Source organism: Ochotona princeps, chromosome 21 (assembly GCF_030435755.1).
Source record: "Ochotona princeps isolate mOchPri1 chromosome 21, mOchPri1.hap1, whole genome shotgun sequence".
Lineage (NCBI taxonomy): Eukaryota > Metazoa > Chordata > Mammalia > Lagomorpha > Ochotonidae > Ochotona > Ochotona princeps.
The window spans coordinates 32,593,858-32,609,726 of NC_080852.1; the positions used below are offsets into that span (position 1 = coordinate 32,593,858).

General features: G+C 50.6%; 1 protein-coding gene across 1 annotated transcript in view; it reads left to right on the forward strand.

Annotated features, from left to right (window-relative positions):
* Positions 1–9,966: 9,966 nt before the first annotated feature.
* Positions 9,967–15,869, forward strand: part of NUP210 (nucleoporin 210) — a 66,249-nt gene continuing 60,346 nt past the window's right edge. The window contains exon 1 of the mRNA XM_004581365.4: positions 9,967–10,195. Within this exon, the coding sequence (XP_004581422.2) occupies positions 10,023–10,195 (173 nt within the window). The 5' untranslated portion in view covers positions 9,967–10,022. The remainder of the gene's footprint in view (positions 10,196–15,869) is intronic.

A 15,869-nucleotide genomic window follows, 5' to 3' on the forward strand; every position in this document is an offset into this window, starting at 1 on the left:
TCATTCCTCAAATGCCCACCAGGGCCAGGGCTGACATAGGCCAAAGCTTGGCTCCACTGGGGCTCCACCAAGGGGTATTTCACACATCAGAAAATATCATTTCCAGTGTCCAGGTCAGCAGGCTCTGGGTGTATTTGCAGAGTTGTACAGCCATTGGTAGTGTAATTTCAGCGCATTCTCATTACTTCGTGAACCCTCGTCATCTTGGCTGCCCTCCCTTCCCGCTCCCCATCCCAGGCCCCAGCTGCGGCAACTCCTGTTCTTCTGTCCAGTGGATTTGCCACTCCTGTAAATCTCAGATACATGGAATCCTCCAGGATTTGCCTCTTTTTGGCTGCTTTCTTTCAGTGAATATAATGTTTCCAGGGTTGACCCATGCTATAGCAAACATCAGAACTTCCTTTGACATTCCACAGCAGAGCTACGGCAAAACTGTTTATCCCTGTGTCTGTCCACTGATGGATGACTGAGTTATTCTGTCTTGGGCTATTATAAACAGTCACGTTCAAGCTTTTGTATGGGCACTTTTCCCTTCAGTGTAGACCTAAGAATAGAACTGATGGAACCTATGGTGAATTTAATTTTTGAAGAGGTATTGATCAACTTTCCAAAATGGTCTTGTCATTTGCTTGCTCACCAGCAGTTTCTGAGGGTTCCAATCGCTCCATTTCCTTGCCAACCTTGTGGTTGTCTATTAGTGATGCTACTGAGGTGGTATCTTGTGGTTTTAATTTGTATTCCCCTGGTGATTAAGGAGGTTGGATAAAGTTCCCGTACTCATTAGCAATTTGTGTAGCATGCTTAGAAAAATGTCTGTGCAGATCTTTTTCCCAATTTTGTTATTTTTCTTGTAATTGTTGAGTTGTAAAACAATAGCCTTTGAAAAAGTTAAATGAAAAATTAAACACGAAAGAAGTCCAAATCCTACCATGTTAAGGGCTGTACCTAGGCAATGAATTCCTGGGTTATAAGGATCTCTGGTTCAACTTCCCTGCATATAGATCCAAGACCCCACTCTTCAATTCTGAAATTAAAAAAAAAAAAAAACTCTAATTCCACTTTACCTATAAGTTTACAATGAAGTTCTTTGGTGGTGAAATCTGACCTAGAGTGAACTCAGTTTATGTAAAGTCTGCATGTGTCCTAGTTGGTGTGAATATTCATGTTTCACCAAGAAAAAAATCAATATGTTGATGATTCTAAACCCACTGGGAGTTTTTTTTTTTTAACGTATCTGTACCTTTTACCTTTCCAACTAAAAATACATTCCGAAATACATCTGGTTTCAAAGATTCTCAATAACACTTGCAGACATATAAATTGGCTGAGCCAGTTTACACTTCCCCAGCAGTAGGAGAGAGTTCTTTTCTCCACAGTCTCTGCCCAGACTTGATATTGTCAGACTTGAGGAGTTTTGCCAGTGTGATCAGTGACAGAAGACAGCTTGCTGCTGTTTTCATTTGCATTTTCCTGGTTAACAAGGAGAGCAGATTTTCCTGTGTGTTTGGGCCATCTGGGTTCCCTTTTGTGCGAACTGTCTGTTCATGTGGCGGTTACCCATCTTTTCAGTCCTTGGCTGTCCACTGTTGGGGCCCAGAGAATCATACTCCCAAATGCAGCATGCTGAGGCCTGCCAGGCAATTTGGGCTGAGGGAGATTAAAGGGCTGTAAAATAACTCCACTCCTGTCAAGTGCAGGGAGAGGCCTTGTGCAAAGCTCCCTCAACTAATACAGAAGCAGATGCCCTTGGGCCTTTCTGTAAGTTTTTTATTTTACTTGATTTTATCTATTTACTTAAGTATTTGAGTTGAAAAGCAGAAAAACAGGAGTAGAGAAGTGGGGAGAGAGAAAGAGAGAGAGAGAGCTTCCATATGTTTGTTCACTCCCCAGATACCTGCAACAAGTGGAGCTGGACCAGGCCAAAGCCGGGAACCAGGAACCCTGTGTCCCCACATAAGTGGCAGAGGCCCTAAGCTCGTGGGCATCTGTGGCCCTTGAGGCGCATTAGCAGGAAGCTGGATCCAAGTGGAAGTGAGGCTCAGTCACAAGCACTCCAGTACGCTATGTGGGTATTACACCCAACACCCACATCCATATTACCTTTTGATTGTTTTTTCCATGAACACATTGAAGCTCCCGGATTCTGTTTTATCTTATATGGGAATTTACCCATGATTGTGGAGTCTGCCATTGTCAGCGGAGGGCACCAGGGAAGCTGGCAGTGTAGACTCAGTTGGAGTCAGAAGGCCGAGAGCCAAGTCAGCCCATGGCACAGCGCCCAGGCAAGGACAAGGGCCTGGAAACAGTGGCTGGAAGTGGGAGCCTCACATATGTCTTGGAGTGTGAAGGCTCCAGAACCAGGCGCTCTGGTGAGGAGGAGTAGGAGTTGAGGTACAGCAAGGAGCATGTTTGCTCTTCCCCCACCTCTTATTCATTCCGCCTTCAGGACTAAGTCCACACGTTCTGGTGCTAATCTCCACTGATGCCCAGACACACCCTGGAACAACGTTTGACCGCCTCTGGGCACCCCTTAAACTAATCCAGGTGACACAAGACAATAGTAGTCACAGAAAGGGACTATGTAAGCTGGGGTATTTCTGATACCTGTGGGAAAGAAAGGAGAGAGCAGGTGAGGAGAGTGTGTCCAGTGGCTCCCGGGAAGCTCACCGGCTGCAGGGAATGGCCTGTGGTCCTGGCCGAAGATGATGCGGCAAGCAGCACACTTCATCTTGAGTAAGAGAAATATACACTTAGTAAACACACCACACGAGCAGACGGCATGTCTGGGCACTCACAAAAAGCAGCGATTTCTGTAATTAAATGGTGCCATTATCTTATGCACCATGAGGTTTGGGGAAGCATTTTGCTGAGGTGGAAGCCATTCCAAAGCTCCCGATTGTCTTCTTCCTGCTTCCCCACAGAGCTGAGGTCTCTAGCTAAGAGGGGACACTGACAGTCTGGGTGGGAGTGGGCTGCCTGTCCTGTTTCCATGAACCACCACCATAAATTCAAAGGTAGACTCCTGTGATGAGAAAATTTCTGATGCTGCTGCAGCTCTAAGCCCCCGTGCTACCTTCTAGGACCCAGCTAGGAGGCATAGTGTAAATGTCTTTTCTATGATAAAGGGGATGAGGCCGGCATTGTGGCATAGCCAGTTAACTGCTGCCTGTAATGCTGGCAACCTGTATGGGTACCAGTTCAAGTACAGGCTGTTCCACTTCTGATCCAGTTCCTTGCTAATGCACCTGGGAAAACAGTGGAAGATACTCAAATGTTTGGGCCCCTCTGCCACCCATGAGAGACTCAGAAGAAGTTCCCTGTCTGGCTTTGGCCTATTGCAGCCATTGAGAAGTGAACCAGCACACTTTCATTTCTCTCTTTCACTCTGTCACTATAAGACTGCTTTTCAAATAAATAAGGCTTTTTTTTTTTTTTTTGAAAAAAAAATCAAATAGGTATAGGCGAAGCACATGAATTGCAAGATGGGGGAGAGCTAGAAGAGAATTTATGGGTTTGAAGAAACTTAAAAGACATTTCCAGGGACATGGTGCAGTAGCTTAGCAGCTAAAGTCCTCTCCTTGAACACGCTGGGATCCCATATGGGCACCAATTCTAATCCCAGCTGCCTCACTTCCCATCCAGCTCCCTGTTTGTGGCCTGGGAAAGCAATTGAGGATGGCTCCAAGCCTTGGGGCTTTGCACCCACGTGGTGCTTCAGATCGGCTCAGCTCCATTTGTTGTGGCCACTTGGGGAGTGAATCAACAGACGGAAGATAGTCCTCTCTCCTTCTCTCTCTGTATATCTAACTTTCCAATAAAAAATAATAAAACAAGACATTTTCACCAATTACTATGTGCAAACCTTACTTGCATCTAAATTTTTAAAACACAAACTTAAATAAAACAGCATTTATAAGACAGTTGGAAATTTGAACTCTAACTGGATACTCTACGGTGAAGGAATTGCCACTAATCTTTAAAGTATGACACTAGGGCCCGGTGCAATGGCCTAGTGGCTAAAGTCCTCGCCTTGGAGGCCAGGATCCCATATGGTCGCTGGTTCTAATCCTGGCAGCTCCACTTCCCATCCAGTCCCCTGCTTGTGACCTGGGAAAGCAGTCGAGGACGGCCCAAAGCCTTGAGATCCTGCGCCTGTGTGGGAGACCCAAAAGTTCCTGGCTCCTGGCTTCGGATCGGCGCAGCACCAGCCGTTGTGGTCAATTGGGGCGTGAATCATCGGATGGAAAATCTCTGTCTCCCCTTCTCTCTGCATATCTGCCTTTCCAATAAAAATAAATAAATCTTTTTTTAAAAAAAAAAGCATGACACTAGATTTGCTGTATATTGTAAATGTAAAAGGTCCTTATTTCTTTTTTTTTTAAAAGATGTATTTATTTTTATTGGAAAGGCATTAGAACCGGCACCCATATGAGACCCTGGCGTGTTAAAGGTGAGGACTTTAGCTACTAGGCCATTGCACTGGGCCCCAAGGTCCTTATTTCTTAGTGCTATACACTGAAATACAGGTGGAAATACAGGTGGAAGGAAGGGTATCTTGGATTTGTTTTAGAGCAGTACGGGAAGGGGCTGGCCACAGCAGAAGCAGAACTGACCATAGATGGTACCCACCCGACTGGATGCTCATTAGAGTTCATTGTTCAAAGATGCTTCCAAACATTCATGGAGAATGAAAATGCTGTTTGTTTTGGTGCAAAAGCATCTTAAAATCGATGTATAGTTTTTTTTTTTCATAACATGCATTTTCCATGAATTTTTAAAGGCCCTCATACTCGTGTCCTGCAGTGACTATTTGAGGCTTTCCACTGTGAAATGACTTTTTTTTCTAATTACTAAGCTGTTAAAAACAGTGGTGGATGAACTGTTAAATGACAACAGGCCACAGGGAAAGTTAATTGCCTCTAAGAGTCACTCTTGATCACTCCATGCTGGAGAAGGGCCAGGCTTGGCGTGGTTGTGTGCATATGCTCCCCTTCTGGCTTTTTCTTCCTTACAGCCCTGGGAGCCCTGGGCTGGAGCCTTCCGCAGGAAACACTAGCTCCCGGTGCCTCATGGCATCCCTTTGTTTCCTTGTATTTATTTCATGCCTGCTTCTATTTACAGAAGCAACAAGGTTTGCTCCTTAAATAAATGTATATAAGCACTTTGATTTAAACATAATCAGGAGATAACAGTATGGGTGGTACTGGCATACTTCAGAGGTTTTTTTTCCCCTCCCCTCAGGATGCTAGGAAATGGCCGCAGTTTGGGAGGCATTGGAACAAGCCCCAGAAAGCATTGTCCTGTCTTGTTTTTACTGGTAAGACAGAATATTGGGTCACATCGATCTAGGGTCTCTGTGTTCAGGGTGGAATGGTCTGTTTAGGCCATTTGAGGTATGGCTGACACCCAGAGCAGGGGGCTTCATGACATAGCGTGGAAATACCATGCAAAGAAAATGATCTCTGGCGGGGCTCGACACCACCTTTGCCTCAGCTGGTAAACAGCTAAACTGTAGGGCAGGAGACATGCTGAAGGGAGAAAGTTTCAAGGGTGAAGACTGTGCCCATCACGGTGTCATTTTCCGTGGGTTGGTTTTCTCCGGGAAACATCCTAGTGCTGTTGAATTAAGCAGACAGGCACAGGTGGTCAGCAGGCTGTGTCCAGCCATGAGTTTGTGGGGTCTGTCGATATGCTCGCTTGTTATGTGTGTACTAAGACTCTTTGCTGAGATAACAACAGGTGTCCAGGCAGGTGTCCAGAAACCAATAAATAGCATTGCCAGACTTGCTACTGGTAACAGTCAAGATGCACTATGTTTTTACCACCACAGAGACTCCTCCAGGAGCTCCCCATGCTGGGTTTTGTGGCCACATCCCCTCATTCCCACTCTGTCTTTCACCCCTGCCAGTTATTCATCGTTTTCCATGTCTGTAATATTGGCATTTCAAGAAAGTGGCATAAATGCAATTACATGGGGTTTGTGTAGGAGAGGGTCTACCGTTTCTGTTTTCTACACTCAACAGAATGCTTTGGGGGTTTATCAGAAGTGTTGTACAAAGCCACAGCCAGCTCCTGTCTGTGGCTGAGTGACATCCCATGGTGCAGCTTCATCAGCTATCCACGGAGGGCCCTGTGGGCTGCTGCCAGTTTGGGCTTACCATGAATGAAGCTGTGGTGAATACTTCGTGTACTTGGGCTTGTGGGAATGTTAGTTTTTATTTCTCTTGGATGAATGTCAAAGAATGCATGTTTGTTTTTAATTAGTTGGCATCATTTACAATCAAGATGTTTCATTTGAAAATCCATATTATGGTTTCTCCTTATTAACCAGGCGATGCAGAAAGATGAGGCCACAAGGATGCACGATACTGTTCCAGGTCGAAACCTCCAGTTCAGTCCCCTAATCTGCCACTTGGCTCTGTTAACTTATTTCATTTACCTGTCTGATGGTGGGGTGGGGCAGACAGAAAGGACACTCACAGAGAGTTTAAAAAAGTTCATGGAAAATATGAAAAAGCTATGTATAGCTTTCAAGTGTATGTACCAAAATAAACTTATCTTTTAATTCATTTTAATTTATTTTTATTGGAAAGGCAGATTTACAGAGAGAAGGAGAGACAGAGAGGAAAATCTTCCATCCTATGTTTCACTCCCCAAGTGGCCATAACGGCTGGATCTGAGCCAGTCCAAAGCCAGGAGCCTCTTCCGGGTCTCCCACACGCGGGTACAGGATCCCAAGGCTTTGGGCCGTCCTCAGTTGCTTTTCCCAGGCCATAAGCAAGGGAGCTGGGTGGGAAGTGGGGCCACCGGGATTAGAACCAGTGTCTGTATGGGATTCCGGTGCATTTAAGGAGAGGACTTTAACCACTATGCTATTGTGCTGTGCCCTTTGAGGTTTTTTTTTTTCTTCAAATATTTCTATTTATTTGAGAGGCAGAGAGAGCAAGCTGTCTCATTTGCTGTTGGGGCTGCATTGGGGTCAGGGTCAGGAGCAGGGAATGGAGTGAAGGTCTCCCATGTGGGTGGCAGGAGCCCACAAGGACTTGATCTACCCCTGCCACCCAGGGCTTGCATTAGTAAGAAGCTGGAATTAGGAGCTAGAGCTGGGACTGTAGCCCAGATACTGTCTAGGCTGTGGTCATCTTAACAATTGGGCTAAGTGCCTTCCCCTGCATTACCATTAAAAATATATATTGTGGGGCCCGGCAGCGTGGCCTAGTGGCTAAAGTCCTCGCCTTGAACGTGCCGGGATCCCATATTGGCGCCGGTTCTAATCCCGTCTGTTCCACTTCCCGTCCAGCTCCCTGCTTGTGGCCTGGGAAAGCAGTTGAGGATGGCCCAAAGCTTTGGGACCCTGCACCTGCGTGGAAGACCTGGAAGAGGTTCCTGGTTCCTGGCTTCGGATCGGCGCAGCACCGGCCGTTGCGGCTCACTTGGGGAGTGAATCATCGGACGGAAGATATTCCTCTCTGTCTCTCCTCCTCTCTGTATATCTGACTTTGTAATAAAATAAATCTTAAAAATATATATATATATTGTATTTGGGCTTGGTGCAGTAGCCCAGTGGCTAAAATCCTCACCTTGCACGCACTGGGATCCCATATGGGCGCTGGTTCATGTCTTAGCAGCCCTGCTTCCCATCTAGCTCCCTGCTTGTGGCCTGGGAAAGCAGTCGAGGATGGCCCAAAGCTTTGGGACCCTGCACCGGCGTGGGGACCCGGAAGAAGCTCCTGGCTTCGGATCAGCTCAGCTGTAGCTGTTGTAGCCACTTGGGAGTCAATCAGTGGATGGAGGATCTTTCTCTCTGCTTTTCCTTCTCTGTGTAAATCTGCTTTTCTAATAAAAATCAAGAAATCTTAAAAAAAAAAAAACCCTTCTCTCTAATGAATTCAAGTACACAGTTGGCAGAAAATGCTGGTGCCTGTGAGTGATGTAGCAGGAGCACTCTGACCAGGAATACTTTTGAGCCTTTTTTTTAAAAAGATTTATTTATTTTTATTGGAAAAGCAGATTTACAGAAAGAAGGATAGAGAAAGAGCCTCCATTCGCCTATCCAATCCTTAAGTGGCTGCAACAGCTGGAGCTAAGCCGAACAGTAGCCAGGAGCCAGGAGCTTCTTCTGGGTCTCCCACGTGGGTTTCTGGTCCCAAGGCTTTGGGCCGTCCTCGACTGCTTTCCCAGGCCACAAGCAGGGAGCTGGATGGGAAGTGGAACAGCCAGGACACAAACCAGCACCCATATGGGATCCCTGCAGTTGCAAGGTGAGGATTTAGCCATCAGGCTATTGCATTGGGGCCCCTTTTGAGCTTTTTAAATGTATGCCTGCTGACTGTATTTGCCTACTCCAAAATGAATTGGGAAACCATTGTAAACAAGGACCCATAGGAAGGCTCCTCACAGACAAGCCCTCTAGAGCTCCGTTTCTTCTTACAACTCTCTCTTGTGCTGCTTCAGAAAGAACCTGTCCAAATTTCCCCTCCTAGGATGCCTGCTTCCACTTGGGGAAGACATCCCTCCATCCTCTGGGGCCTCCAGGCTTTAAAGGCAACCCCAGGGTGGGTGCCCACGGTCCCCGAAGCGATGGGGGCACTCAGACCCATCCCAGGAGCATCTTCAGCCCAGAGAATGCCTCCTCCGAAAAGCTTTCCTGAACCTGATTAAAATTTCTCACTGTTGGCCAGTAAAGCCTTGTTGTCCCATATGGGTGCTGGTTCCTGGACGCCGCTCCTCTTCCCATCCAACTCCCTGCAGATGGTCTGGGAAAGCAGCAGCAGATGGCCCAAGTGTTCCTGCGCCTGAACCCATGTGGCAGACCTCGATGAAACTTCTGGCTTCAACCTGGCCCTTGAGCCCATCTGGAGAGAGAACCAGAAGACTGAGGGTCTCTGTCTCTCCCTCTTTCTTTCACTGACATAACTTTTTTTTTCTTTTTAAAGAACTTTTGTTCATTCAGTGGGCCTTTTGGCCACACACGTGCCCTACATACTCCTTTGCTCCTTATTCAATCTAGGCTTGGGCACATGGCACCTTTGCGGGCCCTCCACCACACCACACATTTCAGGGGCACTTCCAGGCACACGGTGCCTGCTGGCCACAACCACAAATCAGCGGCCACAAGGCACAATAAACCAACGCCCGCGTGCCCATCTGCGTGCACAGGAGTTGGTGGGGAGACAAGGGAGACACAGGGCAGGCTGTGGTGGTGGTGGCGCCCCACAAGGGGGCCCTTGTGTGACATGCTTATGGCACACCTTCTGGAAGACAGAGGGTGTCCAAGAACCAGGGTTGGTAGTTCCGGGAGCCCCCAGCGTTGCTAGACCGGCTGTATACTTTGAGGGTTGTTCTGCTAGTCTTCACCTGACAGGAACACAAACATAACAAGGCCTATAGCAGGGTCCTGCCCCTCAGTGCGTCCTCCAGCTGCTCCATGGGCACAACTGGGGTTTCTCTCCTGGCAGTGTGGACACGGAGGAGGCAGCAAGCAGCTCTCCAGTCCTGGGCCAGGCATCCTTCAGCATGCAGTCTGGGAGCTGGTGGCCCTTCCACTGTGGGAGATGCCTTCTACCGCGAGAGGCTCCTAGCAGGGCCAATGAGTGAGGGCTGCATGGATGGGAAAACTCCCATCCATGGTGGCGTCCAGTCCCGGCCATGTGCCTATGACCACGCAGCATAGGCGTGGGGCTGGAAATCTGAGCAGGCATCTCGCGTGGCCGAGGGCGCCTCCTGGGCGCGCACCCTCAGCCCTCCCCACCACCACAGGCGGGCGCCCTACCCCCACCCCCAACCCCGGGAGAACGTACTGGGGCGTGCGGCCTTGAGTCCGGGGGTGGGGTCGCAGCAGGCTCGGCCCCCTCAGTTCCCGCGCTCGGCTCGCCAGGGTCCAGGAAGTGGCCCTCGCGGGGGCCCACGCCCCGCCCCCTCGCTCCAGCGCTCGGCACCTGCCAGCCCGGCGCGGGCGGGGACTGAGGGCGCACGGGGGAGCGCGCGGTCGGCCGGGTCGCCGGAGGTGAAGCGCTGGGAGGATGGCGGCGCCGGGACAGGGGCTTCCGCCGCGACTGCTCACGCTCACGTTGCTGCTGGCGCTGGGCCCCATCGCGGCAGCGGCCAAGCTCAACATACCCAAAGTGCTGTTACCCTTCACGCGGGCCACGCGCGTGAACTTCACCCTGGAGGCCTCTGAAGGCTGCTACCGCTGGTGAGACGCTCTGGCGGCAGGCGGGGGAGGGAGGCGCTCGCGGACCGGCTCGGCCCTCAAACCGGGGAGGCCTGGCAGGCGCTCGCGGCAGGTGCGCCGGCGCGAGGAGGCCGACGGCGGCCAAGGGGCAGATCCTGCGTGGTCTTTGGGCGCTCGGCCTTCAGGCCTGTGTTGGCGCTGTGAGGGGAGGCAGCGGGGCCGGCAGGTACGCGGCGAAAAGCGTGCGCCTGGGCGGGCCTGATGGTGGCAGCAGTGGTGGCGGCGGCTGGCGCTGCTAGAGAAGGACCCGCTGGTCACGCGTGACCTGGCAGTGTGCGCGCCGGTCGCCAGCACTGCGCATGGCGCTGCCGGGCCTGGCCTGCAGCGGGAGGAGGCCTGGCGGCCGTGGCCCGCGTGTTTGTGGCTATCTTGAGCAGGGAGACTTATGGCCTTGGCGCAAGAGGAACGCACTGGGGTCTTACTTCCCCTTATGTACAGAACGCAGGCAATAGGTGGTGACGGCCTTGCCGATCCCTTACACCGGAGACTCCGGTTTTGTTTCGGCAGTGTCCCGAGACCCGGGACTCTTTCACCCGGCATGGGTCTGTTGTCAGCAGGGGACTGTGGAGTGTGGAAGGGGACGAATCCTACCTGCTCAGCTGCCTTGAAAGGAACATGCACTTTTGCTGAACGGTGTTTTGGTTGGAAATTCCGGGGATCCATTGCACAATAGAGAGGGGAGAGGCCTGTCTTGATGCAGCTCAGTCGTTTGTCAGCTCCCTGCTCCATCCAGGCCTCATAGGGGAGCTGGGAGCCCAGTGAATTTAGCATGTGGAACGGCAGCGACCAATCAAGTTTGAACCCTCTCTTCCCCCCTCCTCTTTCAACTACCTGGGGACCCTGCTGGACCCCTGGAGGGGGCGGGGAGATGCGGTGCAGCCCTTTGCTGTAGAGTGGAGCTCAGAGCAGGGTGGAGGCTGTGGTGGGTGTGACTAGGCCGCGCCCAGACTTCACAGTTTGAGCCCCACCCTCAGCGTATCTGTTTGCTACCTCCTGTATCTTCCTGTCCTAAGGAAATATGAATGTATTCCAGAGTCCCGGTCTTCTGGAGTATCAGTCTGCATGCGCATAAAAAGGTTCCCCTGGCCCAGACCTGCTTTCTCTGACTTGCGTTCCTTGTGTGTCAAAGTCAACGTTCCGAAACAGAGCCAGGCCAAGCCCCGTGCATTTGGGGCTTTCACTTCCCAGGTTGAACTTGGGCAATCTGCATTCCCCGCTCAGGCCTGTGTGAGGCAGGAGGATCAGCTGCTAGTTAATACCCTGGGGGCTGCACATTGCTGATTTCTCTTGTTGAAGTTGTCTGTTGCCTTGATATATGAACACAAAAAAGGAAGCTGCTTGTTAAAGACAGCTGCCTCCCCAGTGAATCCCTTTGGACGGAATTGTGTGCTGTTTCCTCTGAGATCCTGTAGCTGTTCTGTTTTTCTAAACTAACAACACTTTTTTTCCCCTCTAAGTGCATTTTTTTTTTCTTAAGAGGAGTTGATGATGGATGTTAGTGGATTTGAATTTGCTTGGTAGGAGGAAGGGAATAAAAAACAACCCTAATCTCTGATGCACCAGGGAAGTGCTAAGTACCTTCTAACTTGTTTAATGTCTGATCTGGAACCTTTACTGCAAACGTATGACTGTTCAACGTCTTCTGGGAGGTATCGGCTGGTCCTGATTTTCCCCTCGCTCCAGGAGAAAAACATTCTGTCAGTCAAGCACTGAAATGCCTTCTTTATTTTTAGACATTCTGTTTCTGGCGTAGTCATTTATTGCTTTAGTTTCAAGGGCTCTCCTCCGGAGGCCTTAGAGTCGGCATCTGTTCTCAAGCCACAGATCCACTGCCTAAAGCTGGGAGGAAACAGCTTTTTCATCTAAGGAGCTCAACGTCCAGCCTCCGAGGTGGCATTTTTCGCCTGTCCTCTGAATTGGTTGCCAAGCTCCAAGTGCATTGAGATCACGACAGGCTTGAGCTTCAAGGACATTCTTCCTGTTTCTTGATCTTGCTGTTAATGCTTATTTTATTGTTTATTTGAAAGGTAGAGCTAGCAAGAGAGAGAGAAGCACAGGGGTATTTTCTGTCTGCTGGTTCCCTCCGCAATGGTCAGTACAGTCACAGCTGGGCTCATCTGAAGCCAAAGCTTCTCCTGGGTCTTCCACATGGGTGCAGGAGCCATTAGCAGGAACATTAGCAGGAAATTGGATTGGATGTGCAGCAACTGGGATTCAAACTTGTGTCCACCAGATGCTGGCTCCGTAGGCAGAGGCATAACATGCTGTGTCATGGTGCCAGTCCCCCATTTCTTGATTTTTACAACATGGACTCATTGGACAGCTTTAGGGCCAGGGAGGCCCTGAAGGTCATGTAGTCTGACCCGCAAAGGGGGACGTGAGTGCCTTGCAGTGGTGTGGGGTAGGGATAAGGCCTGGCTTAGACCCTTCTGGGTCCTGGCCTGCAGACTGGTTGAATCTGTCCAGCTGGCACAGCAGGTTGTGTCGCAAGTTCCTGGTCCTTCAGGTGATTCTGTGACATTGAAAGTGCTTCCTAAAGTGTATTTCATTGGTTCCTTTGAAATGTCTCTCTTTCTCTACAACATACTGTTTAAATAGAAAGCTTGGAGAATAGGAAAAGATCCTCCCGGGGTCCTTTGTAGCAGTCCCCATTTGGGGTCCTTTGCCTTATTTTTTCCCTTTGTAGTTGCGTCCTCTCATTGCTTCAGACCTGGTATTTGGGCCTCTTGGTCACTGCCCTCTGCCAACCTCCAGATGATGTCAGAGGTCAAAGCCCACGTACTTCTCTGTGCCACTTCAAAACCTTTGGTGTCTTCACCATCCTGCTGGAGGGAGGTGGCATCTTTCATTTCCTGTTTGCCCTGCAGTTGGAGTCCCAGGTTGTTGTGGCTTCTGCAGCAGGCTGGTTGCCAAGAAGTAGAGCCTGGAACAGGATCCTGTCTCCTAACCCAGCTTTCAAGGTTTTCCCCGACTGCTGGCCAGCCAGCCATTGGCTGACCTTGGAGGCACTGGGTATTGTGCAAGCTTCTGGCCTATGGGTGAAGTGCCCCTGTTGTAATAAACTAAGAGCTGCAGCACATCCTTGCTGCTCTGTGAAAGTGGGTGCCTGCTCTTGGATGGCCAGGGGCCATCTCAGTCAAGGCAGTGTGGGGCGGAGTGGGGGTGGGATAGGCCCTGTTCATTCATGCACCCCACCCCTAGGCTGCTGTAGCCATGCCTCCCGTAAGGCAGCATGGGACCTTGTTCCACTGCTGCCTTGGGAGGGAGCTGCTGCCCGGGACCTGGGGTGTTTATTTGCTATTCTTTTGTGGGTATCCTGCTCTGCCTGGGTTTCTGCAGCCCCTTGGGGTGCTTTTTGTAATACGGGCCATATCTGTGCTGTGTGAGGGGCTGGGCCCTGCAGGTATGTGGAGGGGATACTGCCTTATCCCCACTCCTACCCCACCTCCCAGTTCTTTGCATAGTGCCCACTTCTGCTTTTCTTCCTTTCTGGGCTGACCCTGCAGTGACCCAGCTTTTCCTGTCCTTGACCCTCTTCCTGCTGCCAGGCTGCGGAGAGAGGGGAGCAGCTCCTCTTCAAAGGCTCCCCCCGGGTTTTCTGTCCCTCTCCCGAGGTTTGCTCTCAGTCCTTTTAAGTTATCTCAACCTATAGATTTTCTTCCGGTGCCAATGTCTACATGCTGTCTACATGTTTTTCTTTTAAGTTTGCAGACAATAGCTTTTAGCATAAAATTTACCCTGCTTGCTGTTGCTAGGCGTAGGGTTCAGCAGTGACAGGCACATCTGCAGCATGGCGCGGCCCTTACCGCCCTCCATGTCCTCCACGCAGGACTGTTTGTCTTGTGAAACCAAAACTCTGGCTCCTTTTGACAAACCCTCCCCATTTCCTCCCACCCTGAGCCCTGGCACCATAGCCCTACTTACAGTTGTACATTTTAGGATCTGCTTGTCCTTCCAAGGACGGACAGGCGTGCAGCAGTGGCTACCCCCAGGAATTTTCTGTTTGCATTGCTGTGTAAGTTCTCCCTTGGAAGCAGTGTTTGAGTAAAGAATTTATTTACAAGGGTAAGATAAGGAAACAAGTGGTACCTGGAGGTGACTGGCCCTGGGCAGGTAGCAGAGAGGAGCCCACAGTAGGGAAGGACTGAAGGAAGTCAGGGCCATGGCAGAGGCACAGGCTTCTGTGTCACCCGTGTTTCATGAGAGAGAGAAGGAGAGAGAGAGAGAGAGAGAGAGAGAGTGTGTGTGTGGTAGTGGGGAGCGGAGGAACCCAAATCACAGAGCCAGTTTCCGGCTGCCCCTTTGCATCTCATTTCCCACTTAATCCAGAAAACAAAATGCACACGAAGTCCCCGTTGTGGATAATGACTTCCCGCTCAACAGAGGAGCCCCTGAAGCCAGCTGTGCTGCATCGCCTCCAAGTTCCTCCCTCTTCGCATCTTGGCTTTGGCTAGGTGCTTCTTTAGGTAGCAGGATTGTTGCTGCCCTACTGCCTACCAGGTTCAAGTTCAGCGGGGCCTCAGCCACAGCACCCGTTGTGGCTGATTCATGTTGGGCACATCCTTGAATTAGAATTGCTCTCTGTGGCCAGGCCCCTATCCTGGGCCTTCCAGTGTTCAGAGTAGATGCTAGGCCCTCTAGAGCCCCACGGGCTGACAGTGGGGAGGAGGTAACCTTGGCACATTCAGGCCGTGTCCGTGCGTGGTGGAAAGGGACAAGCCCAGAGTGGGTACCTGTGGGCCCTCTCCCCACCTTTTCAGCATTGGAGTTTAGGGTATGGCACTATTCCTGGGGCAAGTGCTCATAGGGAAGTTGGGGTGGTCCTTAAAAGAAGTGGCAGAACACTGGGCAGCTCAGACTTAATACAAATTTTCTGTGGGAAGCACACTCCCATGTCACCAGCGGGCCATTGGGCCATTGAGGCTGCAGGAGCCCTGGCTGCAGGGAACTGGTGCGGTCAGGAGACATGCTGAGAGGAAGGGAGGCAGCGAGGCTGTGTGAAGGCTCTGAGCTCAGCCTCCTGGCTGTCAGGTGGGCACTCCTGGGCTGTTCGCGGGTAGCATGCTGGGACGGCTCTGAGAACACTGCTAAAGACGTAGTCCTCGGCGCCTTCTGTCCCTCTCGGTGTGTTTGGAACAATCCAGCTTGTCCTAAAAAAACCCTCCTCAACTAGAGAACTCCAGGCCTGGAGCCGGGGAAGGAACCACCCCTTCCAAACCCACCTTTAGGAAGGTCTCTGTTAGGGCTGAGTGCAAACCAGACGCACACATTTTTAGGAAAAGAAATCTGTAGACCCCAAGCACAGATTTCTGTAATGAAATACTGGCACATCAAATACAGAAAACATATTTGCGAGGCTAGTGGGTTGTATCTTACGAAAGCAAAGTGTGGTTAAGTCAGGGTAGCTCACCATCATGCCAGGGGAGAGCAGCAGCCATGCGTTGGTCTTTGTAGGGAAAGAGCATCCACCACCCATCCTTGGAAAACAGCTCCCACCTGCTTCCCTCATGTCCCGGGGCATAACACCCCTCACCCATCGTCCTCTGCCAGTGCTGCTCAGAGTTGCAACCCTTGCTTTCCTTGCTCTATGCTTGCTCAAAGAGTGTCTGGCACTCAGCTGTTGAAGTTACTCTTG